At 42.2% G+C, this 26330-nt stretch overlaps 2 protein-coding genes and 1 non-coding gene across 3 annotated transcripts; 2 read left to right on the forward strand and 1 right to left on the reverse strand.

Moving 5' to 3' along the window:
• Positions 1 to 565: 565 nt before the first annotated feature.
• On the forward strand, positions 566 to 6029 carry mapre3a (microtubule-associated protein, RP/EB family, member 3a). The gene is made up of 7 exons (XM_037486780.2): positions 566 to 713; positions 2510 to 2637; positions 2729 to 2874; positions 2983 to 3139; positions 3774 to 3916; positions 4102 to 4254; positions 4664 to 6029. The coding sequence occupies exons 2-7, from the start codon at positions 2517 to 2519 to the stop codon at positions 4730 to 4732; spliced, it is 789 nt and encodes a 262-aa protein (XP_037342677.1). The 5' UTR covers positions 566 to 713; positions 2510 to 2516; the 3' UTR covers positions 4733 to 6029.
• Positions 6030 to 6382: 353 nt separating this feature from the next.
• On the forward strand, positions 6383 to 6455 carry trnaa-agc (transfer RNA alanine (anticodon AGC)). Its single transcript has one exon. It is a non-coding gene; the product is annotated as a tRNA-Ala (tRNA).
• A 2050-nt stretch (positions 6456 to 8505) lies between these two features.
• LOC119227712 (otoferlin-like) lies at positions 8506 to 23880 on the reverse strand. The gene is made up of 42 exons (XM_037486743.2): positions 23821 to 23880; positions 22792 to 22858; positions 22458 to 22575; positions 22311 to 22365; positions 21997 to 22128; positions 21825 to 21887; positions 21643 to 21727; positions 21408 to 21567; positions 20953 to 21139; positions 20675 to 20861; positions 20370 to 20593; positions 19862 to 19970; positions 19349 to 19532; positions 19124 to 19244; positions 18904 to 19004; positions 18724 to 18814; positions 18516 to 18632; positions 18280 to 18432; positions 17961 to 18150; positions 17567 to 17691; positions 17349 to 17483; positions 16283 to 16444; positions 16081 to 16200; positions 15834 to 15995; positions 15562 to 15724; positions 15309 to 15382; positions 15203 to 15229; positions 14969 to 15100; positions 14770 to 14842; positions 14046 to 14164; positions 13795 to 13932; positions 13532 to 13663; positions 12981 to 13108; positions 12701 to 12871; positions 12291 to 12451; positions 12044 to 12186; positions 11836 to 11924; positions 11609 to 11707; positions 11281 to 11522; positions 10945 to 11123; positions 10745 to 10845; positions 8506 to 9185 (listed from the first exon to the last, which is right to left on the reverse strand). Exons 2-42 carry the CDS (start codon positions 22835 to 22837, stop codon positions 9005 to 9007), a joined length of 5379 nt encoding a protein of 1792 aa, XP_037342640.2. The 5' UTR covers positions 22838 to 22858; positions 23821 to 23880; the 3' UTR covers positions 8506 to 9004.
• Positions 23881 to 26330: the final 2450 nt, after the last annotated feature.

Raw genomic sequence — 26330 nt, forward strand, 5'->3', positions numbered from 1 at the left:
ATGATTTAATCAACAGAGAAACAACTATTTCTATTACTATAATCTCTTTGGTTTAGATTTTTTTTTTTTTTACATCTGAAAACATTGTAGTACTAAAAGTACAAAATAATTTCAATAAAGGTACAAAAATAGATTTAATCAAGTATGACAATAATATAAAATTCTGAGCAGCAACAAAAGTCCAGTAAAAATGAAGCATGGCGGTTAAGTAATACGTGTATTCTGCGTTGAATGACCATTAAATACGACATGTGCTGTGACTACGGCAGCTTACGAATCAACCTAAGGATTAAACATAGAAAACAAGTGTGACTTTTTGTCTGTTACATTAGCACGTTTGCTTCATTAAGTAGAGAATCGGGACACTTCCTCTACAACATTATTTTTATGTTTTAATCCAGCAATAGATAAAAACATGTTTTTTTTAGCAGCCTGACCTCAGTAAAACCTCAGTCACCCGCCGGGCTAAAATCCGCCCAGAAACACCATGCGTCTCTGAGCCGTAACGGGCCAAAGTCCTATTTATAATGAACCTTTAACAGCGTGGAGTCCTGCGCATGCGCGGTCCGAGCCCGGATCGTTGCAGCTCCAGACAGGGCGGCCCGTTACCGAGCACCGCGCCGCGCAGGCTCTGACAACGACGACGGCACCGGCGCATTGACACGAGCACCGCTGCCTGCGTGACAACAACACGGACACGGCTCCTGAATACGGTGAGCAACAACGGGCTCGTTTTCCGCTGTTTGCGCGTCCGGACGTGTTTGCGGGAGAGGGGGGCGGGGGTTGTGTTTAGCTTGGGTTTAATTCCCATGCAGAGAGGATATTCCCCGTGCACTGACGGCACGGACTTATACACGGAGGCCTGTAGAGGGGGCCGCTTGGAGAGCAGCACCAGCGTTGCGGTATTTTTTTTCTTCTCTTCTTTAAACCGAGAGCCCCCCAGCAAACGGACACATGTATTGTTCTCAGCGCGAGCTGGAAACGTCACACCCCCGTCCCTTTGTTTTTGTTTCTCTTGTGTTTTTTTGTTGTTTTTTTGCAGGCTTGCAGCATTTTGCTGCAGTCATTTTCGGAGCTTTCTAGAAGGCCCGGCAGGTCTTTCTCTTTGCACTCAGATCCCTTCACTTCCACGCGGTACAATAATGGACATTTATTAGAAATGACACCCACTGCGAGGCACGTCGATGCGGCTTTAAATGCTTTGATTGTTGGCTGTGGTTTATCGTCATGCCCATGTGAGCTAGCACAGCCCCGCGAGAGACACCATATTATCGGTGTTACCGGCAGAAATCCTGCGCTCAACCTCGCAAGTAAGCAGCAGTTCGGTGTGTTGTGTCAAACCTCTGCATGTCTGCGGAGAACTAAGTTCAATGAAGCCGATTCTGGTTCTGATGTCAAGTGGGACTTATGCAGACCTATCTGTGACATTTCTCCGGCTGTCACGCTTATAACCAGCATTTCACACGTGCGTTATGGGTTTATAGACGTGCTCGTGGAAATGTGCGTTTTTTACTGCAGGGGATTGCCAAGGTGTTGCAGGCCCCATTTATGACACGACCCCACTGGAAGGTATTAGCAGAGGAAAGCAAAGTGAGCACAGAGAAGGCTGCTGCTGCTGCTGCGGCTGCCAGATGTGCAAAGCTGCTCACAAACATTGGGATATTTGTGTTTAATCTAGGGAGGATTATGCTCTCAACACGTCTGTAGATTACAACTGAAAGTAATGATCCCTCTGAGGGACTGTGTTTACAGTCAAAACAAAAATCACGTTTATTTCCCAAAGCAGGGCCACTTTCCCTAGTGTCAGTGGGCTTTATGGGATCACAACTGCAGCGGTTTCTGGTCAAACCCAACATCCCTAATCTTAGGGGTCAGGGAAAATCTACCACTCCAGAAAATAGTAGAACTCTGCAATAAAAGAAGATTTGAAGAGAGGGGGGAAGCTTGGGGTGCAGCCAGGAACATGGCGATTACGTTGAATTATATTTGGGAAAGTTTATATAGATTAAATTGAGGTCTAGTAGAGCCCCTGGATCTGAAATCCAGTACGATTAGATTCAGAAGTGGGTCCGTTGATAAATCCGGTAAACTGAAAGCCGAAAGAATTAGTGAATTCTTCAATTGTTATTATTATATTATTAAGTGCTTTGTAAAGTAAACGTTTCAATGCGTTTTCCCTTTGGGAGGATATGATTTTCTGTGTTTTTGTCAATAAAATAGTAATTTGCAAATTGATCAATAATAATAAAAGCTGTTATTCCTGAATTAGTAGACTGGTTTGCAATCTGTCTGAGAAGTCCGGTTGGGTAAAGGTAAAGTGGAGGACGAGTGGTTTGTGGAGGGAGGAATGATAAAAGCAATCTGTGTAAACACATTTACATTTAGTGCTTGATCCAAAACACATGAAGTTGACGGTTTGGGTTCAGTTACGTCCTGCCAAAGGTTTACGTTTGGGCACCAGCGGGTTATAACTGAGCGTCTTCTTCTCTCGTCTGCTGTTGTTTGCCAGGTTTGGGATGGCGGTGAATGTGTACGCCACGTCTGTGTCCATCGACAACCTCAGTCGCCATGACATGCTGGCGTGGGTCAACGACTCTTTGCACCTCACCTACACTAAGATTGAACAGCTCTGTTCAGGTAAGGTCAGAGGTCAGACACATGTCAACACATACAGCAGAACGAGATAACAGGAACTAAGCCGAGGTTGTTGTGTGCTTGTGTTTCCCAGGAGCGGCGTATTGCCAGTTCATGGACATGTTGTTTCCAGGCTGTATCCTTCTGAAGAAGGTCAAATTTCAAGCCAAGCTGGAGCACGAATCGATACACAACTTCAAAGTTCTTCAGGCCGCTTTCAAAAGGATGAGTGTTGACAAAGTCAGAATACTATCATTTTGTTTTCCTCTACATTTTTGATAATGATTAAGATGATTTTTTTATCACACGAAAGCAGCATAAAAAGCATTTCCTGTTTCCATCCCTCAGATAATTCCTGTAGAAAAGCTGGTAAAAGGGAAGTTCCAGGACAACTTTGAATTCGTTCAGTGGTTCAAGAAGTTCTTCGACGCCAACTACGACGGCAAGGAGTATGACCCTCTACTATCCAGACAGGGGCAGGACGTGGCCCCCGCCCCCAACCCAGGTGATCACTTTATCCACAAACCAAAGAGAACCCCAGGTAAACCAAAGAGTTTCGCCCTTTGCTGCACGGTCTTGCTGAGCTTTGGATGGCTCTAACCCAGCGGTGCTCCTCGAACCCATCTCACCGCCCGGCATTCACCGGCAACACCGCGCCGAGTAGGTGCCACCGACCGGTGGCGGTGATTCCCGGCGGTGACTCGGGGGGGGGGGGGGGGGGGGGGGGGGCGCGCAGCGTCGGTGGCAAACTGTCTCTAATTGGTCGTCATCAGCGGCGCAAAGGCAAGCGTCTCCTCCGGTGTCCTGCATCAAGCAGCTTGCTATGTCTCTGTGAAAGCTTATCGCTCCAAGATCACGAGAAACCATCTTAATTTTGCGTGCAGCCTGCTTGGGGACCTCCTCACTGGTCAGGGTTGTAAACAAAAAAATGTCCAGGGTCCAAGCTGGAATAATGTGTGTTGGCATGTTGGAGTTTAACACCTCCACTTAAGCACAGACCCAGGGTTAGTTTCAGTTTTAACGCTTTTGAATCAAATGAGGGGTTCATTTTTATTCAGAATAATAAAGCAAAACATAAATGATATGAATCTGCTTTAATTCAAATATTTAACATCGCCCATCATCTCTGACCCCTCCAGGACCACAGAGGACATCGCCAACAGTCCCCAAAAACATGCCGACACCACAGCGGGTCCAACACAACACTCCAGCCATGAGGAAGAATCCGTCTTTGTCTAGAAACGGGGGCAGCGATGCTGAGATCATGGAGCTAAATCAACAGGTAGAGAACAGCACTCTCCAACTATGTCATCTACCTGACATCATAGTTTCACACCCACTGAAAGCAGGCCTTGTATTTCGCTAACAGCAATAACAGCAGCGTGTGTAAATGTTAGATGTTGTAAATGTAAGGCAAATGTTCTTGTGCCAACTCATTCCTGTCACGTTCTGCCTTTCCTTCCCAAGCTGATGGAGTTGAAGTTGACTGTGGACGGGCTAGAGAAGGAGAGAGACTTCTACTTCAGCAAACTACGCGACATCGAGCTGATCTGCCAGGAACACGAGAGCGAAAACAACTCTGTCCTCAGCAGTATAATCAACATCCTCTACGCAACAGAGGTAGCTGTCCGTTATCAGCATCAAATGCTGGCTGCATTGCACCATTCCCATCTGCATGTTGTCTAGAGTGAGTTACTACAGAGAGCCAGAGAGGAACCCCTAACCTCTAAGGAAACCTCATTCAAAACCCTATTGACATTTATTTCAATTTATAAAATCCAGCCCTGGAATAATCCCGTACTCCATAAGATCGGTAATGACAAAAAATAATATATATATATTATTTATTCCAATGTATCTGTTTATAGACGTCCTAAACAAACATTATTTAGCATAAGTTGTAGAGAATGGGGATCAATTAAAAATTGATTCATCAAAGATCCATACAGAGTTTTTGTGTCCTCATTGATCCGGATATTTTGGGGAGGGGTTAAGGGAAGAATAATAACTTTTCCCCTTTGTTTCCCAGGATGGCTTTGCACCTCCGGAGGATGAGGACCTTGAAGAACAAGCTCACCTGGACCAGGACGAATACTGAGCCCTTCACCCTCCCCCCCCGCCCCCCCCTGCTACGACGCCATCATCTTCCTGCTTTCTTCTTTTTTACCTTCTCTTGTTTTTTACTCTCTCTGCACGCGCTCTATAAATACTCACCATTATCCCTCCTCCCCCTCAGTCTTTTCTTTCTCATATGTATCTGTTCCCAACCTTTCCCCATCTGCCCTCTGGCTGTCTACAACACACTACACAACTACTCAGCATCCTCCTCCGTGTGAGAGGAACAGTAACGTACGACATATCCCGGTGATTTCACCATGAGCGAGGGAGAAGAAGAAGAAATTGTGCCGTGCCTGGCGTGTGGGTTGTTGTGTGGCAAACAGTGGGGCTCAAGTCTGTAAATATTGTCGACGTTGCGGTTTCTGAGAGAACGATGTCTTTGCTCTTTATGGAGTTATTTATTTGATTAACGCGCTGCGACACTTCTAGTAGAGCTACTAACTCTAACAAAGGTGACTTTTTAAAAGACACTTCTTATTTATTTAACTTATATTTAATTAAGATGAACTTTCTGTAGCAAAATTGGTGCAAAACCTGCTGTACATGATTTGAAAACTGAGGCCATGTGTGTTACTTTAGTTCTGCATAGTGCTTGAGTCAGCATCAAGCTTTTCTGTTACGTTGGGCTCATAGCATGTAGAAATGCTGAATGAAATTCTCTGGTGTATTGACACAAGGTGTATGATCAGTGCTCTGTGACTCTTCATTAGTGATCAGCAACATTTCTGAGCATGAGAATGTTACACATTGACTGTGAATGAGTGATATTTTGTATATGTACGTTGTGTTGAGATGTTGTCTAATCCTGGTTCATCGCCAATGTATCTTTTAGGCCGACATGCAGAAGTTTGAAATTTAGAGGTGGAAAGCCACCTGCAGACTGACGACATGGTTATAGATCGTAGCAGTTATAACGTTTTATTCTAAAATATGGAGGGAGCCTGACACTGAATTAATACAGATTCATCACTCACCCAACAGGAGCTGTCATGTTTTGCCCTGCTAACACGTCATGTGTTTAGACTTTCGATTTGCTGTGAACGGTTGGTATAAGAGTTGTAATATGGAAGAAAGTCAGTATTAGGAAATCCTTGTACATTTGACCTGACATCACACCCATCCAGTTTAACTAAGGAAGCCTCCTTGGTCCTTCCTAGCTGTTTTTTTACTTGCAAGCCGGATGAAATATGCTCTGGAACTTGCATTCATCGACCATGTTAACATCTACTGAACACTCATGTTTTGAGTTTTGAATAAATAAACAGTTGTGAAATAAATGGTAGTGGAATCTTTTAAATAAGAATGGGTTGATGATGTAACCTCACAATGGCCCTATGACCCAAATTGCTCAGTGCACCACACAAAAAGCTGTGTAAATGTATGACAAAGACACACTAAGAGATACAACAGGCCTGGTATCTGCTTTGCAGATCAGAGTATTATGGGCCTGTTATGCATAGATATTAACCCTGGAGAGCCTTAGGTTTGCGTCACACAAATTCATTTAATTACAATACAGTTAAATACTGAACCGGAGGTATTAAGATGATAACCGATTTTTACGAGTAATGTTGTAAAAAAATATATGTTCCAGTCAGATAAATTGGTTGTTTGCATGCTGCTACACATCGGGGGATTAGCTCAGATGGTAGAGCGCTCGCTTAGCATGCGAGAGGTAGCGGGATCGATGCCCGCATCCTCCAAAGTAATTTTTCTTCTTGTATTTGGGCAGATGACTTAACAAATAGCCTTTTCTATGAAAAGAAAACACCAACAAAGGAATTCCTCCGCGTTAAAGGACTTGGTCAAGTAGTTTAAAGTTTAGAGTTACTTTCAAGGAACACGCGTTTCTGACGAACACATGCATGTTAAACACATTCTGTGACCAAACACAGTGCGTCACTGAGGCAGCACAAACATATGATGCAGCTAAAGGTTTGTATGTGATGCACTTAAAGAATGTCAAAAGCCAGACGTGGTACACGTCCTAAATGTATGCGGGTGCAGGCTGGTTATGGCATTGTGACGGGAGAATAATCCAGTCGTCTGCGGGTTGCATTGAGGACCACTAGAGGGCCGCACCACGTCACGTTTAGTGTCGGAAGTGCTGCGAGCGGACCAGCGGAAGTTGCACCAAGTTGTGTTGTTTACGTGCATTCAGACCTGAAACTTCACTGGGAGTTTCTCATATAAATTGAATAATGAGTTTGTCGTGTTGAAGGGGGGACTAGTGACCTACCTATGCCTTTTTCCATTAAAGAGGGCCGGCCAACAAACCGCGGAAGCATTGCAAGAAGGCAGTGACGTGTCTGCTGGTCGGTGGTGTTGCGTTTTCTACCCGCGCTGCCCCTCGCTCGTCAGCAGGAGGAGACTTCGATTCCCAAACTCACCAGGTCAAACTTTTCTATACTGCACTACTTGTTGGTCTTTCCAGTCAATTTGAACCACAAGTAAACTCTAAAACCAGCCCCAGATTAGGATTATTTATCCACTTGAGAAGATTGAGATTTCTTTAAATAGTACATACATAGTACATGATAACAGTTTGTTTGCACTCTCCATTCTGCTGCTGTAATCCTTGCTGTGGGACTAAAATGAGATTATTTTATTTATCCTATTTTATTTTACCTTAAATAAGTAAATGTCAGATATGTTAGAGCTTTAAACAAGTAGAAATTTGAACCGATTAACCCGACCGATCAGGTTAAGATTAGAAAAAGTTGTAGCTGTGACTTTATTCATAATTTCAATAGTCAGACACAACAGTCAAACTGCACGTGATAACCTGTTGAGTTCACAAAAAATCAGGTGAATGCCTTACCTTGAAACAGCAGCAACCAAACAACGCCAACCAAGAGAATAATAACGATAATGACAATACTAATATGCCAGATCCAATTGAGTAACATTGTGAAACTAGGGTTTTAGCGATTACATGTTAATATTTAGCCATCTGATGCTTATTATCTAAAACTTTCTGTTTTTGTTTGTCAAATTGCAAAAAACAAAACCAACAACAGGAGAGAAACTGAACGGTAAAATGATTTGTGTGTGTGACATAGTCAAATCCAGCAGATATCTCAAACCCCCAACATTTTCTTCACCATGTAACCAGGCATGTTGTAAAGGAAAAGAGCCAAGATGGCCAGCAGCAGGAGAGCAGTGACGATCTTGATGGTCAGCCACATGTACTGGTCACAAATCAGGTGTTTCACAGCTTTGAAAGGGATGAGGAACCAGAGGAGGGCGATATCTGGACGGCTGAAGGAATAAAGGGACAAAGTTGGAGGAACATCTAAATAAAAAAACAAACCAATCAAATAATGCAAACAAATGGGGGAAGTATTGATTTCACCTGAGGTCACAATCAGTTCCTCTCAATGGCTTTCCTTATTGCAGCGGAGCAGTTTTTAAATCCTTTTGAGTTTTTATGAACTTCCCACCCAGTAATTTCCTTTCTCTAGATAATTTGATGAAACAAAGCTAAAGATGAAAAAGTAACAAGGACCATAATAGTCCGTTGAACTGGTGTTGTGAGAACATTTATAGCTCCTAACATGCGGACGACAGTTAGCAGAGGGATTGGTTGGATGTATTCGTGTTGAAATAAAGAAAAGGTTAAAAATGTCACTATGACAGTAATAGCAGCAGCCCTTATTTTTACTTTTTAAAAAGAAAAAAAGGAAAGCATGCTTCTGCTGGATTCTGGGATGAAATGCATATGACAGACCCAGCCGTGCATTGAATATTTATAATTATGGAAATTAAATTATCTTAATCTTTGTCCAAATTCTTCTTTTGTTTTTTGAAATCCATTTACACATACATACTGCCCAAAGAAACAAATGTACAAATTACAACATCACCAGAAAATTTCACAGGTCAATTTATTCACAAATTTGAAATATCATACATAGACGCATAATCAGAACAGGACAATCAATTGTTGAAGCAAGAAAATGTTTACTCAAAAACCAGCCAACTCGTATGAGAAAAATGGACATTGAATGAATATAAAGGGAATAAAATACACCTCTATTGAAGACAGGAGATAAACTGCAGTACCAATATGTTGAGATCTGTAGATTACATTTAAAACCAATGATGCATCCACAAACAATTTCTAATTACCACTGCTATGGTAGTAGTGCAAACATCTAGCATTTAAGTAGTAAGTAAGTAATTAGCAAAACGTTCACAAAACAATACTAATTATGACTGAAAACACGCCCTATCATCCTTTGGTCTTAACTCAAGCCCCCAACATTTTCTTCACCATGTAACCAGGCATGTTGTAAAGGAAAAGAGCCAAGATGGCCAGCAGCAGGAGAGCAGTGACGATCTTGATGGTCAGCCACCTGTACTGGTTACAAATCAGGTTTTTCGCAGCTTTGAAAGGGATGAGGAACCAGAGGAGGGCGATATCTGGACGGCTGGTGGAGCAGAGAAACGTAAACACAGTTACTCAATGCCAAAGACAATCACCAACCTGAAATATACAGAAGGAGGTTCGTACTAAAGCGCTGATTGGATCAGAGGGAAGAACCGGCTCACCTCCACACAAGGGATGACATTTGTTTTGGTGTGGGAGTTGATATGAAAATATCAATCATTCCTCTCGTCCATACTTACCTCAGCTAGAATCTGCTTTTAACTTTACTGTAATGCCATCTCTTTTGTTCATACGATCATTGATTTCATTGTTTTGGTTTTTACCATGTAAAAGGCCTTTGAGTACCTTCTAAATTGCTAAACAAAATAAATGTATTATTCATATTATTATTGTACTGCTCATTAAGAAGTCCCTGAGAAACCCACTTTAACATGACTGCTAGTTTATTGTTATTTTCCGAAATATAAATGTATATCTAAATAAATTTGTGGGCGCAAGTTAAATACATTCAGAATTTGATGGTGGATGATGTTCTAACTTCCACCTCAATGGTTTATGTCTTCAAAGTGCTGCATATTGTGATTTTGAGGTGAAAAATTCCTTTTTAGAAATATCTTCATAGATTTGTTTTTATTCACATTATGATGTGAATGTCATGTCATCATTTTTTTAACACCTTTTATTTTCAAGAATATGCCGAAATATGGCTTAACGAGGTTGTATAAACTGGTTATTATTTATTATATATAATATGACGGGTTATTTCAAAGCTTCTATTTCATGTCTTATTTGTGCAGGTTAAGTGGTGGCAATGGCCGCATAATCTTTTACAATTTGCCCAACTCTCTTTAATAATCTACTCTTTGTCAGCTGAAGGATCAGAGTAAAAGATTAATGTCTAATCTGTTTTAAATTCTCTTTATCTTAGGTCACAAATGAAGGCAGTGAGGAACTACAGAAGACTGCTGTCTGCAAGGCTGAAAGGACAAAACACAGATGTTCAGTTAAATATACTTTAAGCATTACTTTTGCTCTTTTTCTAAAAACACGTTTTAATTGAAATATAGATGAAAATACTAAAACTAGAACAAAGCAAAAGACCAGACAGATAAACAATTTACAGTTTTTTGAGAACTTTGAGAAGAAATACACAAATAATATCAAGAAACAGCAACTTACCATGTAAAGAAAGAAGATCCTAGGAATAAGTCCAGAACGAAGTTAATTCATAAAAATCTCTTTTCCTCATTTTGGGAATCTGCTTACATTAATAACATTATTCGATTTAGTAATTTTATAATAGTTTAAAAATTGTTTATCCCTTTTTTGTTCAAGAACTCACACTCGTTTATTGACAGATTTATCTTTTTTTTATTCCTGTATTTATTGTAATTTTATTTATAGAACTTAATTTATTTTCTGGCCTGTTTTAGGAGGTTTTTGGTTTAGCTGGATGAGGTATCCTTGCATTTGTGTATCTTTGTGCAGACGGTGAATGAGAGGCAGAGCAGCCCTTGAATAAGCTGATGATGTAAATGAGAAGGACTTGTCAGTAGTGCAGATGTGGACTGTGGGCTCATAAGAGAACCTCCTTCATACTTGGGTTTCTCCAGTGGCTCCGGTTCATTGCGTCCTTCCCCAACCGGGCTTCTCTCTGCCTCCTCTCCGGTCAGGAGGTGCAGCTCTGCTTCCACTTTTCCCTGATAAGGACGATAAAAACCAACGGTCGCAAGGAGGGCCTCAAAGATGCATTTTTCCAGCTCATACAGCCCTTTAATAAAATCTCTACTTTGACCTACTGTGAGTTCAAACTCGTCATCTTCGTTTCTGGCCACGAATGGCCACCAGCCTTTGATCCTCTTCTGTTTGAAGATGGAGACCGTGGGCATCTCTCCTTCATTGGTCACCATCTCTATGGAGCACTGCTTGGCCGACTTTGCACCACGGGGGAAACGGTTGAGGTCCAGCTCGATGGCGCCTGTGAACAGATATTGTTTAACTCAAGGAAGCTAAATTGGTTGAATAAAGTAAAATCCCGAAACTGATTCAGTCTCCACGAGTGGTATTAAGTCTTCAAAGCTCCCCGTCAGTGAGGTATTGAGCCGGCGGTTATAGTAAATAATTGTGCACTGCACCTAAGAAGTCATCCGCTGAGAAATGGTCGGCGTCCCACACTTGCAGATTAAGACGAGCTGGAATCTTGTATTCGGTCTCGTCCCAGGCAAACATGGACTCTTTCTTGGAGATGACGATCTTCTCTTCAGCCATGAGGTAATCGAACGGGTAGACGAAGCGCCAGTTGAAGTTGCCCTCCCCGGTGATGGAGTGGTAGTGGACGTCGGTGTCCTGCTTGTCCTCCTGCTGCCCCTTCAACCAGCTGGGGAAAGAAAAGAAATCTTAAATATTGTTTTAAATGAATGGTAATAGGATTTAGAAAAAAAAATGTATAGAGGTAATTATTACCCTCGGACAAATATGTCACTTGACTTCTCGCCAGTGAAGATGTCATCGTCCTCCAGAACGACCTCATCTGTGTTCCAGATGATCACCCTCAGTTCAAACCTGGACACGAGCAAAATGTACAATGACAAATAATAACCAAAAGCTAAATTCGTTCCTAGATTAACCAACATTTACTCGATAAAAAGCTCACGGTGAATCAGGGGGACAGGTTTGACTAGAAGACCTACTTCTTTGGTTTCCTTGGTGAAATATCCAGAGGAGGGCCAGGGGCAGTCATGTCCTTCGGAAACATATCCACCCACATCTCAATCCTCCCCTAAAGCAGTGGAGCACAAGGGAAATAAGCTCTTCGACTATGCAAATGGTCCACGTTGGCGTGAATGAAAGGTGTGGCCGGCTGGAGTCCAGCCTGCAGGAGAACACTGAATCACGCACTTGTTCAATCCCTGGTTTGTCCGGGTGGAGCAGGGGTCTGGTCTCCACGTGCTCCGGCACCAGTTTGCAGCCGACCCGGGGGATTTCCTCCCAGTGCTTCAGGACGGTCAGGGCCAGATGTTCATCCGTCTGCTTCTTTAAACCTGACGGACATCATCAAATATACTAATGCTTATTTGCGCTAATTGGCGTATAGATGCTGCTCCACAGCTCCACTATAAGCACAAAGGGAGAAAACAACTTATACCATTATCATCCTCTATCTCAGTCGGTGCCATGAAGACGCGGTTTTCCACCTTCACTCTTCCTCCAGGGCCGTAGTGAGGCCCATCCAGTTTGCCCTCCTTACAGAGCTTAGCCAGGATTTGTGTTGGTTTCATCGGGTCTCGCCAAACGTTGTAGCCGTGGCTGAAGAAAAGAGCAGGCGCAAGAAGCCTCGTTGATGAATTTACTCTTTAACTGTACTCTACTGTAAAAATGTGAGGTGTTGAAAATGTATTTGGAAGTAGATTTGATGTGTCACCATGTGACCGAGGCAATAACCTTCTGTAGACACCCGAGTCGTCAAGATGCCTCACAATTTCCTGTATTAAATAATGAATTGCTATTTTTCCACAATCCTTCACACACGGCTGCAGGGAGTCTGGTGTCTCTTACATGGCGTAGTTACATGTAACGCCACACGTGGCTCTGTGTTTGCTGTAGTAACGGTTCTCCAGGTCAAGTTTAGTTTCTCCGATCAGATCGTCGGTGCCCACCAGGTCCCAGTCATAAATTGACACAGTGAGTGTGGAATCCATTGGGAACGTGGCCTCCACGTCAAAGGATCTGATTAGATGACATATACAGCATTAGTCAGGTCTGCATGTACATTCAAACATACAACATAGCCGCAACTATAAAAAGGGAGTAACGACCATTGAACATTTGTACTTACTTGCCAAACAAGGGGTTCAGTTGTTTTGAGATGTAGTTCTCTTTGTCTTTGATCTCCGTCTTACCCAGTTTGATTGCAATGTAAGGATCAGCTTTTCCATTGATATCAGCTGGATGCAGATCTGTTGCCTACCAACAAATAGAAGAGAATGGATGGTCATTCCCTGACATGTCTACAATGGTTCAATTCTTGTTATATAATATAACAGAAGTCTTCTATTTGCACTATAATTCAAAAGTCAAATTATCAAAATGATAATTCCATGTAAATATATTCTACTTTCCTTAATTTTCTTCCTTTAATTACACGTTTTTGTATTTTCTGTGATAAAAAAGTCTACTCATTTTGGAGATGAGCTTGGCAAAGGTCTGCACTCTGAGTGCCCTTTAAGTGGCCATTTTATGGTTTATATTCTGTTCTAATACAATTTAAATATTGTGAATATCTCTTGCTGTTTGCTGGGAGGCGGCGTCAACATTTTTTTAGCAATCCTGTATTGTATAATGACAATAATAAACCCATGAACCCTGAGAGCAGAGACCACAGCCTACCCTGATGACGTAGATGCGCACGAGGATATTAATGGGATCGTTGTGCGGGATGTTCTGAAACATTCCCATGGTGGACTCGAAGCTCACGTCTCTCTGCATTTCATCCGACACTTTGTACATGCACAGAGAGCCCTGCATGGACACAGTCAAACCAATGAATTGTAGCAAGAAATATTGGGAAAAATAAAATGAATCCAGAACATGTAGAAACATTTGTTGTTGGAAGAATAATATATTTGATGTGCTCTAAACACTGCTCTTACTTTGAATTTTCCAACAATTCTGTCTTCATCGGTCACGTTTTGGTCGTCTTCATCACCACCTTTCCCTCTGAACAGGTTAAAGCTGTGGAGCCAGTCTTCAAAGTTGTCGAACTCGCTCTCTAGTTCTTTCGAGTACACCTTTTTTTAAGAGAACACACATTTGTTGAAACCTATATTTGGTTTGTGTGCCACTATTATAAGTTATGAAGATTTTGTCTTATCTAATTGCATTTAGCTGTAGTGTCTTCTACCTTCAACTCATCCAGTTTCGGCTTTTTCTTCTCGAACGGATCGATTGCGTGCTTCTTCTTGTCCTTCTTTCCTTTTCCTCTCTTGGGGCCTTTCAAAGGCGAGTCATCGGGTTTGATCTCTGAGTACAGGTCAGCGGTGAGGACGGAGTGGAGAGAGGGAGCGGCGTTGGTTGGAGGGGCCGAGCATTCAAGACACGAATTCAACATGAAAGATTTCCCAAACCAGATGTTACGTAATACAAGTAGCATTGAATGGAATGGTGTACTACTAAAGTCCACAGGTCAGTGGGGACACTTGGTGTTGTGACAGGATCCTCCACACAGGAAGCTATGCAAAGACCTGACTATTTCTTGTCATTATCATCCTCAGTCATATCATATCAAGGTACTGTAATAGAGTGTAAACTGCATTGGCGTAGTAATAATAACTGCATGTGTCATATTATAAGTAGAGCACAGCACAGAATCTGATATGTTTCAAATATATCACTATGATGTAGGCCGATCGTGTCATCAAGCTGCCCCGTTGATGAATATGCACAATGTGCTTCTATTGTTGTTCTGGGTCGGAGTGTTTTATTCTGTGAGCTTACTAAAAACATCACAACTACTCCGCTACATCAGGATAAAGAGTTCTTCCATTTCATGGTTTGGGGCTTACAAAGAGCTACAAAAAAGCCTCTTACATCATGAGTTAAACAACTGTCTTTTTATCAGGGTTTACCTCCGCCGTCTGCAATGTCCATGTCATCTTTGTCCTCCGAATCTGAGAGAGCAGCTTCTTGAGCCTTGAGAGCCTGTTGGAGTAGAAGGTCATTTCTTTACTGGATTTATCAAAAACAAAACACAACTGCAATCATAATTTGCTAAAGATGTATTTGTCTAATTGCAGCAGGGAGCTGCGCTGTTTTCCTTTTACTCACCTCTGTCAAAGTTTCAATGGAGGCAAAATATTTGGACCACCAGTCCAACATGCTCTCGTCAAGTTCCTCCTCTTCAATCTCGTCCCCCTTCTTCCTCTTCTTCTTTTTCCCCTTCCCATCCTTGTCGTCATCCTTTTTATTTAAAAGCAATACAGCCGCTCTCAATAAAGATTCACAACTTCTTTCTTCAGTCACAACATAACATTCAAATCAGGTGTAAAGAACTTAGCTTACCTCAACTTTGACCACAGCATCAGAGCCCTAGGTGGGAAACCATAATGCAACATTTGAAAACAGGCTTTAACTACGTCCATTTAGTAGGATTAAAAATGAAACTTACAGAGTCTAGTTTGACCACAGTGTCCATCTTCTTAAAACTGGGCTCCGGCTCCAGGCTGACAACAATTATTTCCCCTGAAAGATAAAAGCAGAAACAACCGTAAATGTGTGCATCTCCACCATCGTCATGTATAGCAAAAAGGGATGACACAATGCATTTATCATTAGTTTGAAATGTTATTGTTCTTAATGAACAATACTGTGATGACAATTCACAAGGGTGTATATACATGCATCCAGGTTTTAGTGGATACCTGTAGTGGAGAAGTTATTGGCCTGCTTGTCTGTTGCCCTGTAGATGAACTTGCGCAGGCTGGGCACAGCGATGGAACCGACCAAAGTGTAGCGGCCGAAGGCCCTGCAGTCCACCACCCGGATGTTCAGCGGCGGGTGAAGCAACTCGTTTTCAGGCAAGTCCTGACACACCAGACCCACAATCACTTCGACTGACTGTCTTTTCTTACTTTATGCAAATGCCATTTTAATTGAATGAAAGCTCATTTAAAAAAAAGGATGGATAAAATACCACTTCAAACCACTTGACAAGGGTGCTGAAGTTTGGGTTTTTCTTGTAATTGGGGATGAGGGCGGACTGCACTCCCTTCCCGGCACATTCAATGTCCACACGAGGCCGATCCACCTGGGCCAGATTCACCCTCTTCAGGTCCCTTAAGCCCCAGAACAACACCTGAGGAGAAGGTTCAGTATTCTTTATTGTGGTTTCACTTTCTCTTTGGGTTACTAAAATGAATCACTGATCAAGCTAAAATCACCTCAATTCTGTACTTGCTGAGCACGGGTCTGATCCCCAGTGGCACCGGCAGGATTGGGCCGCGGTCCACGTCCGTGGGGCCGTCTATGGGAGGCAGGTCAGCTTTCCCATTGGGGCCAATCTAACGGAGGAAAGAAGGGACGCTTAATGAATGCTTTTCAACAGGTACGCTCACACAACCACTCGGGGTCTGTAAGTCTCACCTGCAGCAGTTCAAAGGCTGCCAGCATTTCTCCGGCGGTGCAGTTCCCGCGGTAGATCTGATAGTACTCCAGCTGAGGAGGGAAGCGTGGGGGGCCATAGTGCTCGTCCGCCATCTTGACCACAGGCTTGGCAAAGGTTCTGCCCATGAACTCAGCTTTACCCTGGAAGCATAACGGTGAGTTAATATTGAACCCTTCAAACAGGAATTCTAGTTAGAATATTTGAAAGAATGGTCTTTTTAGCTTACCATATACAATGCATTTTTATATTACAATTGCCTATTGAAAAAAAGGTTGCTTATGGAGTTGAATGAATTATTGTATTTGTCCTACCAGCAGATAGAAACATGGCTTGAGATGCTCATGTTTCTAGGCCGACCAGATAAGAAAACATTGAAAATGAAAGACCCCAAAAGAAAAAAAAATGAACAAAAGCAACATACCTAAAATAACCAGTGAACTGCAAAACAGGCATATGTATCTACGTTCAAAGTTAATTGAATTCCACTTATTTAAATATATAAAATGAAATCTCTCTTGCAGTCAGTGGTTATGAAGAGTCAACATTCTTGGTTGGCCACATACAAAAAGCACAAAATGTTACTTGAAGGAATGCAAGAGGTATAAATTCGTCCATCCTTGTGGACGTAGCTTACTCCTCTTGCATGCCTTTCATTACAATCTACTCTGCACACATTACAGTGTTCCTACAGTACATCAAGCCATCAGAATCCACACTCTACTTATCCAATAGGTCATCCAAAACAATGGTGTTATTGACAGGAGCAAATATAAAAATTACAGTTAACAAAAGCATTCTTTCAAATATAACTTATGTCATATTGAGAAACACATGGGTATGGTTGTAACACACACTGGATTTAGATTTATTAAGTGAGATATGAAGTCTTACATTTCAGGCCGAATCTTAAATTATTAGGTTGATATGGGTGGAGGAATATTAAATAGTAAAACTATTGCTATCTGGTACCTCATCAGTGCGACTGTTGCTCGCATTAATACAAATGGGAAAAGAGAGGGGTCTCTACTTCAGAACACATCTTACCACTGTGTCTTGATCATAGATTTCTATGACAATAATAGGAGGGTCGTCTCTCAGCTCCGTGGCCTCTCCAAACAACTCTACGTTCTCAAAGACCAGCAGCTGGTCCCACGTCGGGCACAGAGTCTCAGCCAGCACCTGGAGGGAAACGTGTTTTGGGGATGAATCAAATCTCCAGCTGATGTAGCTGATATAGTGAAAAGCCGGTGGAGTGTGCTCACCTCAGTGACCTGGCTTTGAGTGGAGAAGAAGACTCTTGCAAAGGGATCAGACAGACCTGTGCTGTCAGCGGCAAACAGGCTGCGGGCCTGGTACATGTGGACCCTAAGCTGGAAGATCTGCTTCACTGTGGGCAGATTCAGGAATGACCTACACTTTGTACCATGTTCATTAGCATCATTTTAATTTCTACATCTCTAACAAACATATTTTAAACATCATGATTTCGTGAAGATTTTCATCCAATTCTATACCATATAAGGCCATTTGCTGTTACTGCCAGTAAACATGATGCCAACTATATTGTGTATAATAATAAGGTGTCATATCTCCTTTCACTTGGAAAGTGTTTTTACCAGTGTATCGCTAATATGAAAGAAATACTGATGGTCTTACTCATGTATGTGAGGCTGATGGGAGGTGAGCATGGCATGCCGGGTCCTTTGGACAACTTGTTTTCCTCAAATCCATTGGGCAGACCTCTCAGGTAGTCTTTGCGCTGTCGAGTCAGACCCAGCCACAGATAGATCTCTATCTTGGACTGGACTGTCCAGCCAGCAGGCCCAAAACCTTTCTTTCCAGGGATCTTCAGTACATGAGGGCAAAACAAACGGCCAATCGCAGAAGGTTGAAAGGGAATTTGATGCAACATGTTAAGCAGATTAGATCACCTGGCTTCTCATTGATTATCTTACTATATTTAGCGTAAACTCACCCTCAGAAAGATTGTCTTAACTTTGCCACAGTCCTTTCCCGTCTCCTCCCGTATAGCGGAATAAAGGATGTCTTTGGAGGGAACACGTGCATAAGCGATGCGTTTCCCATTACTTATCATCCATATGAAGACGTCGGGAACGCTGTGTTGAGGCTGGAAAGAACACTCACGTTAAACATGACATGACAAGAAACAAAGCCATTTGTGAATAGCGGTCATAGCGTCGAGGATCTCACTTCATCAGCCAGGAAGCGCAGCCTGGTGAGGAAGTTCTGAGCCAGCTTGATTTTATCTCTCACTGTGGTTTTCTTCACCTGGGTTCTCATGGCTTTGGCTTGCTGGCCGATGCTCTCCTAAACCCAGAAACAGCCCGACATGTGTTTAGCCAGACATGTGCGGGTGTCAACAAGTAAACATCCTAGCCCTCCCCTTTGGTTGACATACCACTTCTGACATGCACAGCTTCAGTCTCTCCCTGTCAAGTTTGGTTCTGCCGGACAGACTCTGATCCTGGTTTGCCAGCGAAAGAAACTGACTGAAAGAAGTGGAGTTGGGTCAGCGTCAACGCCCAGACTATCGCACTACAGATTTGAACCCGCTGGTTGTAAATGTGTGACGGCAGACCTGCAACCCTGGCTGAGTTCCTCGAGGACGCCTCTCAGTCTGCGCTCAGGATACGTCTTCTCTGTCTTGATGATCTCTTGCACATCATTGAGTCCGTCCTCCTGAAGTACCAGCAAAAGACGTGAGACACTGTATTCCACCGCCAATTTTCGTTTGATTACTATTCCACTTTTTGTATTGCAATGCCTCGCCCGCTTATTTGGGAGAGTTCACGACTTGCCAGTTTATCTGCGACGTTGTCGATGATGTTGGCGTTGTACAGCCTCCGTCTCTGGTCTTGCCACCAGCTTTTGATGAAGACACACGGCTTCCTCTCAAAATACGGCAGGTGGAAGTAGTTTCTGACAATACAAATAACACATTTCATCAAGATGAAGGAAAAAATAAATAAACGCCCTGTCATGCGGATGAGTATCTTTGTTTGTAGTTGCATGTGTGCTCTGACCGGTCAGTGATGACGGGCTTCATGGGAGGAGTAGTTGCCACTGAGGTCATGTCCCCGTCCTCATCCGTCTCCTCTTCACTGGAGTTGTGGATCAGTTCGGTTTCCTCTTCGCCGCCGTCTCCTCCTCCCTTCTTACCCTTCGTTTTTGGCCTGGCAGCCCCATCCATCTCGTTTCCATAGTAACCTGGCAGACAGCAGCTGCGTTAGTACAGTCGCGCACTTATGATGTTAAAAACTTTAGGTTATTCCTATAACTGGATTATGCAACTTTGAAATGTTGGGACTCCTCTTAGATTAAGGAAAATTTGGGATTTTTACTTTTAGAATTTCAAACTCTGCTATAGATATGGATATAGATAACAGGAATGGAAATGAATTCTAATATTACATTTTATGGCATCTTTTTGAAGCGGACACGACTTTCTAAGGACAAAGACGTTTTCAAACACTAAATGCTGATCAAGTCAATGAGAGACACTGAGTAAGAGAAAAAGAGTCGATAGTTCAACATACCTATGGTGACTTCAAAGTTGATGGGCTTGTCCCCGATCTTTCTGTCGATCATTGTGGCCTCCAGGAAAGAGCCAAAGAGAAAAAATTCCTCAACCTTCCCGGTTGCGGTCTGTAATGTAAACAACAAAGTGGGAGAATGTGGGAAAACTTCATCACGTTTTTCTTGATTAGGTAAAAGTTGAAAGACACCAACTTTTGTTCCGTTTGGTTTTGTTAACATATAAATAAACGCAGCGGTCCTGACAGCCTTGTAATACGAGCTGTCCGACAGCGAGAACTGAATCCCAGAGGTATTTTGATCCGCCTGTCCTAATTTGAATTTGCTATGTGACGTACATTGTCCACCAACAAAAAGAAGCCACAGCAATACAAAATGCATGTTAATAATGCACCGGGTGGGCTAAATAAAGACAATCAATAATTCATAACCATCCGGGCACAATGCCCTGTCAGCAAGCAGTAACAATCATCTCCCTCTGCATGGCTGCCCCTGCAAGCAGGGACCCACCTCTGAGATGTTGGGTATTCCCTCCAACCCCACGTCTGTGGAGTTGGAAATGTCAGGCGAGGAGGGGTCCAGGATCTCCACACCCAGGCTGATGAGCAGACGGGCCCTGAAGGACACTCCCTCTCCAAGCCCCTCGTTTAACTCCTGGTACTCGTCCATCAGAGTGTAGGTACGCGTGGAGCCGTACATGTTGACCCAGGCGGGTCCCAGCGTGGGAAGGAAGCCTGGCAGATAAAGAAGGAATATGATGTGTGTCAGCACTAGTACCAAGTCAAAAGGGAAACATCTTTAAAAGATCCAATCACCTTTGTCCCCATCATTGGAAATGGTCCGTAGGTCTAAGAAGTGCGTTCCTATAGCAACATCGTTCACTTTGTCCGAGTCGCGGAGCTGGATCTTCATCCGCTTGCAGAGCGGTGGGAACATCTCGGTGAAAACAATCTGCTCGTTCCAGATGGGCTCATAGCAGCTCTTTTGAACTGATGTTTTCCCCTGTAATCACGCATCACACACGTATTGTCAGTGTGAGATTTTGACCTGACATAGAGGGAAATAAATATGTAGGATCCCCACAATCACTCACTCTCTGCCCAGCAAACTGCACTTGGACATAAGGATCAACCAGGTCCTTATTTTCTCCTATAAAGGCCTTTTTGACGTTGGCCATGATGCTGGTGTTCATCCTGGGGAGGCCCTCGGCTCTGTAAATCTTCACGTAGTAACGGGCCCATTGTCGCTCCGCAGGCACCCCGTCCGGTATCAAGAGATTGCTGAACCAGAAATGCAACATGAAGGCATAATATGATGAACAAGACTGCAGGGTTTCTGTAGTACGGCTAAATGTTGATTGAACAATCTGGATTAATCAAGCAGACATTGTGATGCAAATCATATTGACAGATTCCTCTCCGTAACCACCCAAGTGTTTCTGTCTTTAAATTCTGTTCAATTCTGCAACACCATAGCAACCTTGAAGTCCTTTGAATCTTTTACATTTGTATCCTAACAAGGAACCATGCACGGTAAAAACATAGTTACCCCTCTATGTCGTCTTCTTCGGATTCATTGGCCTTGTGTGGAGTCTTTATGGTGTCTCCTTTGGCCACAACTGCAACATCACACTTAACGTAGCCTTTGCAACCGGCTGAGATGTCCTCAGGGTCGGACAACAAAGCCCACTTATGGTAGAACTGATGTTCTGAAAGACAACGAGAAAAAAAACCATATAATTGACAATTCATCAAAAAAAAGCGGATTTTCATTCATTCATTACCAGGCTGGAAGTAGATTGTGCCAACATCCAGTTTAAAAGTTCCAACCAGTGTTCCACTACGCAGAAGATTTTTGGAGTGAATTACCTAAAGTTTAGGAGAATAAAACATTGCAATATCATAATTACTTCTCTTGTAGCCTCTTGTTTTTCAATTTGACATTATTATGAATCAAGCAACTTACAGATATCTTCAGGATTTTGTCGAACATAACATCTGGAGGGACATGGAAGTCAAAGACGAAATACTAGGAAGAGAAAAGAGTTAGCGAGGAATAAACACTGTCTATAAATACATAGTAAGCTTTTGATAAACTAAAAGGATTATAGATGCAATATCTTGTGATGGCTGCTCACTTCGTTGTAGTATGGGCAGTTGGTCGATTCTTTCATTGAGGTGTACTTTTTGTCCTCTCCAATCTCCACACAGACCATTGGATCCATATTCAGCCCAATCAGCTGCCTGGCTTCAACCACTGTCACACTGATCTGGATTTAAATGATTAGTGTTTTATTTTTAAATTGCTTTTATAGCAATTATGACACACATGAAAATTAAGAATGAACCAAGTACAATAACAATAATATTTTCCATAATTGCTGGTCATAAATTGGTCATTTTACATTAGAATAATTTAAGTGGGCCGATGAAACGGTAAGATTGATCTTACTTGGTAATCTACTGGTCTTCCAGAACTGGGCTCCATCTTTATGTCTGGCTTGGATCTGTAAGACGGGTGGTGGACATCGTGAATCAGACAGATTCACGTAATTATACAATAACAACACAGCCGTAAGCATGACAGAAGCATGCTCGCCTTTTATTGGAAACGTTGTCGGTGACGGCTGTGACTGAGGCCAGTGACACGGTGTCAGCCTCTGGGCCTCCTCCCATGAACATGCCCAGGTTTTCTGTCTCCAGGATGGCCGGCTCATCTGGAGATTGTGGGAAAGACGCGTCATGAGGACAACTTGTCGTTGCACGATAGAGCGTCTTGCTAAAACCATGCGTTTCATTCTGAAATGTATCCGTGGGAGCTTTTTGTGAAATTCAGTGACGTAAAAATGAACATATGTGACGATTAAAAGCAGGAAAGAATATAGAAACTAACTGCATGTGCAGTTGTTACTACACTACTTAGTTACTGATACCTCCGTTTCTGTCCTCCTTGTGTCCACGGTGCTTACTGCGCTTCATTGTTCAATTCTCTCTCGTGCTCTGCAAAGAAAACAGGAAGAAATGCAACGTTTCATTGACGATAGCATAACGAAAGAGAACAGATTCTGTGGCTGCAATTACTTTGACATCTGTATGTCCGAACACTTTCAATTAACTAGAAACCAAACAAATTAAGTATTGGTATGCATCAGGAATCAGGAATCAGGAATCATGACCGTGATAATCTCATTCTTTACATGTTTTACAAAACATCACGTCTTCTGTAAATGATCATATTCAATTCATTTGACTTGGGAAACACATTTCATTCAGGTTTGATAACTAAAGTACAACGTCTATGCTTTTTTAAGACGGGCTTCTGTGTGCTAACACACCCCGGATTAGCCCTCAAAAGAGCTTTTCAATTATTCAAATCAGCTCACCTTAATACATCAATTAAAGAGGATACATTTCACATATCTATATTGATACATTTAAGATAAGTTATCTGCTGTATTTAATCAGCAAAGTGCCCTTTACACAGGTGCATACTTTTAATCTAAAAAAGGATGTGATTAAGGGTTATCTATTTCCAAGATTTTCCGACATAAAGTATACACAACTTTACTTTTTTCTTTTTGAAATATTTGGTCAACATTTTGAGACATTTCAAGATGTTGTAAGTACTATTCAAAAACATAAAAACAAAAGTGCAACACAAAACTATGCACCACATATTTTAGACACACATGCAGTATTCACAATTTACTCAAAACCAAAGGCTCAGCAAAATAATGAAACTAAAAGGCAAGCAATTAAATACAACTGCAATAAACCAACAATGACAAGGTTGTTACAGTTTCTGTTATCCAGAGAAAGAAAGCTGCTCAACAATTTAAAAAAACAAATATTAGGAATCAAAAGAAAGTAGTTGAGGCCTCAATACCAATGCATTGCTTTTCATATGTGATCATGTTTAGTAGCTTGTGGCTAATGAAACGCTATAATGTTATAATACATACCATACAAGAAAGCAAAGCTTTTGTCTCCCTCCTTTGAGTAGCTCCCAGACGCTTCTTACAAGCTTTTCTATGAGATGGAAGTAAAACTACATAAACATTTATGTAGACATTTACACCGCAGTTAGCAATTCGGCTTCAAAGTAAAGTTGTACGGAAAAGAATTGGGTTTGTCCCGGTCTGAAGTTGTGCAGGAGTGATGTGATACACCAATGAATAGTGCATGAGTTGAACCTGAGACTGGTAACTATAACTAGGGGCTGCTGAGAGACGTCACTGTGAGCAGAGTCTACCGACCCACATGGGCTCTGCCCAAAGAAAATACTACTCCAAAACACATTCTTTTCATAAATGTTTGGCCAATGTGGATCTTGTTGCTGTAAAATCGATTGCATCGCATATTAAACCAGTACTTCACCCCAAAACCTTCCAAATTTGTCTGCATAGGTAATCAATCTATTGCCATGAAACCAGTGAAAGAATTTCACAGAATGAAACAAAACGTCGGGCCAGTTGGATAAACGCTCCTTTTTAATCTTTCATAGGGTGATGTTCAAAATGAGGTCTTGGTGCAGACACACTGCCTTTTGTTGTGGAATCACCAAATATACACCAGTCAGTCCTATTTGCTCAATGCTGGTGGGTTGAGGCCTTAAGGTCTAACAACTGACCTCAGCAGTGTCGTTGATTTTTGCACAATGATTTTTACTTGAACAAATAAGGATGAATTAAGGAAAAGATTGGATGTAGTGGGACTGGTTATTTGCCAATGGTTTGCTTTGTTGAGGCATGCTTTAGCAACTTAGCAAAACTTCTCAAAACTTCTATTAAATGTTGAGGTACAAATCTTCATCTCATCAATTACACATTGGGTCAGTCTCTAAGCCATACGTCAAAGTCTAAAGTTGCTGGTATCCGATGAAACTAGGCTATAAATAATTGAAGCGCTTAGGTCAGGGTTGCACATGACATCCTGATTACATCTGTATCTGTATTCACAACAAAATTAAATTGATTTAGCTCATAGGGAATAAAGGAGGGGAAGACACGTTATTATTATTAGCAAACAAGGAAAATATCTGCATGTTTAGACCCACTCGAGCAATTTTTAACATTCCACGTTTAGAGATAGATATTAAGTGGATATGCAGCAAACATAACTTCATGCTTAACTTCATGCAACTATACTTCTCTAGAACCGTAAAGGATGCTTCCTTTTCCTTCCCCAACACTTGGAAGTGTGTGATACTCTTAGTGACCTGAACACCTGCTGAGGGATTCTGCCCTTCATTACACGATTCCAGCTGCGAGGGGTGGAGGAGATCCTTGTTCCTCCAGGAAAGCGTGTAACCATGTCAGCAACCGTGCAAAGTTACTGCTAGCGCCTGTAGCATATCTCTGATGCATGCTGTCATCGAACGCAACTTTAAACACTCCTAAATTCGAGAAGCTAATGCCATGATTGACACTTTTCTGGTCTGACAAAGAAGAATAAGTATTGACCTGTAAATTAAGAACAATTATTCCATACACCAGATTATAAAATTCTTATATGTATTTGGATTAATATTTAGCTGACACTAATGAATATGCATGAGTGAGCAACCAAGCCCTTAAATTGACACCTTTAACAATGTCGTCTAGGATGAACCATGGAACGACTTGATACCCAGCATGCAATCTTATCCCGTGTGGGGACAGCGCCCAAAGGCCTTTTTCAGCTGCTGGTTGTGGGCCGGTTATCTTTGTGCTCCAGTGACTCTGTGGGCACACCACCTGACGTGGTGTAATGTATCCCGGTGACTATTTCTCTCAAACTCTTGGTTGCTAGACTTTGGTGAGCTTAATCAGTGAAACACAGCCAGAGCCCATTGTTATTGTTGAGGGCTCATTGTAGGCCACAAGGCAGCAAGCACGTAGGGCCGAAGACCCCAAGAGACGTCAGGAACTTAATCAAGTTGTACTCGTTAGATCCTAATATGGGTTTAAATGTCTTCTTTGGTATAGCAATACATCACTGCATCCTATGTTACTTAAATGGACAAAAAGGTTTCAGCTTATTTATATTTTACTGCTTACTTATTTATTCAAAAGGCTAGTGGAGACTTTATCCTGTGACCAACGTCTTCATCCAACGGCATTATGAACATTTTACGGTGGGCCTCTGGCAAAAATACAATCTGTCTAGAGTTTCTCAGTCATACCTTCAGTATATGGGATACATTGACTAACGTTATTTGTTGTGACCACAGTATGAATAGAGGTACCACCTGGTGGCCAAAGGGCTCCTGTTCCATCCGACGGGAGCTGGAAGCAGAAACACCCAACCTGTTCAACTCACGTGGACCGTGGAATTTTTTCTGTCTTACTTAATACTTACATAGAGACACACACACACACCACTACCATGAGATAGTAGTATAGATGTATTTAAACCATGGATTTAAGAGAAGTGACAACTAATTTTGTTTTGAACAGTACATTCATGGACACTACAGATGAGCTATTTCACG

Source organism: Pungitius pungitius, chromosome 14 (assembly GCF_949316345.1).
Source record: "Pungitius pungitius chromosome 14, fPunPun2.1, whole genome shotgun sequence".
NCBI lineage: Eukaryota > Metazoa > Chordata > Actinopteri > Perciformes > Gasterosteidae > Pungitius > Pungitius pungitius.

Excerpts from the sequence above, each read along its gene's own strand:
- mapre3a (XM_037486780.2), top strand. The coding sequence starts at position 2,517 with ATGGCGGTGAATGTGTACGCCACGTCTGTGTCCATCGACAACCTCAGT. Across the intron at positions 2,875-2,982 it reads AAAGGATGAGTGTTGACAAA|ATAATTCCTGTAGAAAAGCT; the intron begins GTCAGAATACTA and ends TCCATCCCTCAG. Across the intron at positions 4,255-4,663 it reads ACATCCTCTACGCAACAGAG|GATGGCTTTGCACCTCCGGA; the intron begins GTAGCTGTCCGT and ends TTTGTTTCCCAG.
- LOC119227712 (XM_037486743.2), bottom strand. The coding sequence starts at position 22,837 with ATGAAGCGCAGTAAGCACCGTGGACACAAGGAGGACAGAAACGGAG. Across the intron at positions 21,728-21,824 it reads ACAAAATCCTGAAGATATCT|GTAATTCACTCCAAAAATCT; the intron begins GTAAGTTGCTTG and ends CCTAAACTTTAG. Across the intron at positions 15,101-15,202 it reads ATGCTGTGGTCAAAGTTGAG|GATGACGACAAGGATGGGAA; the intron begins GTAAGCTAAGTT and ends TTAAATAAAAAG.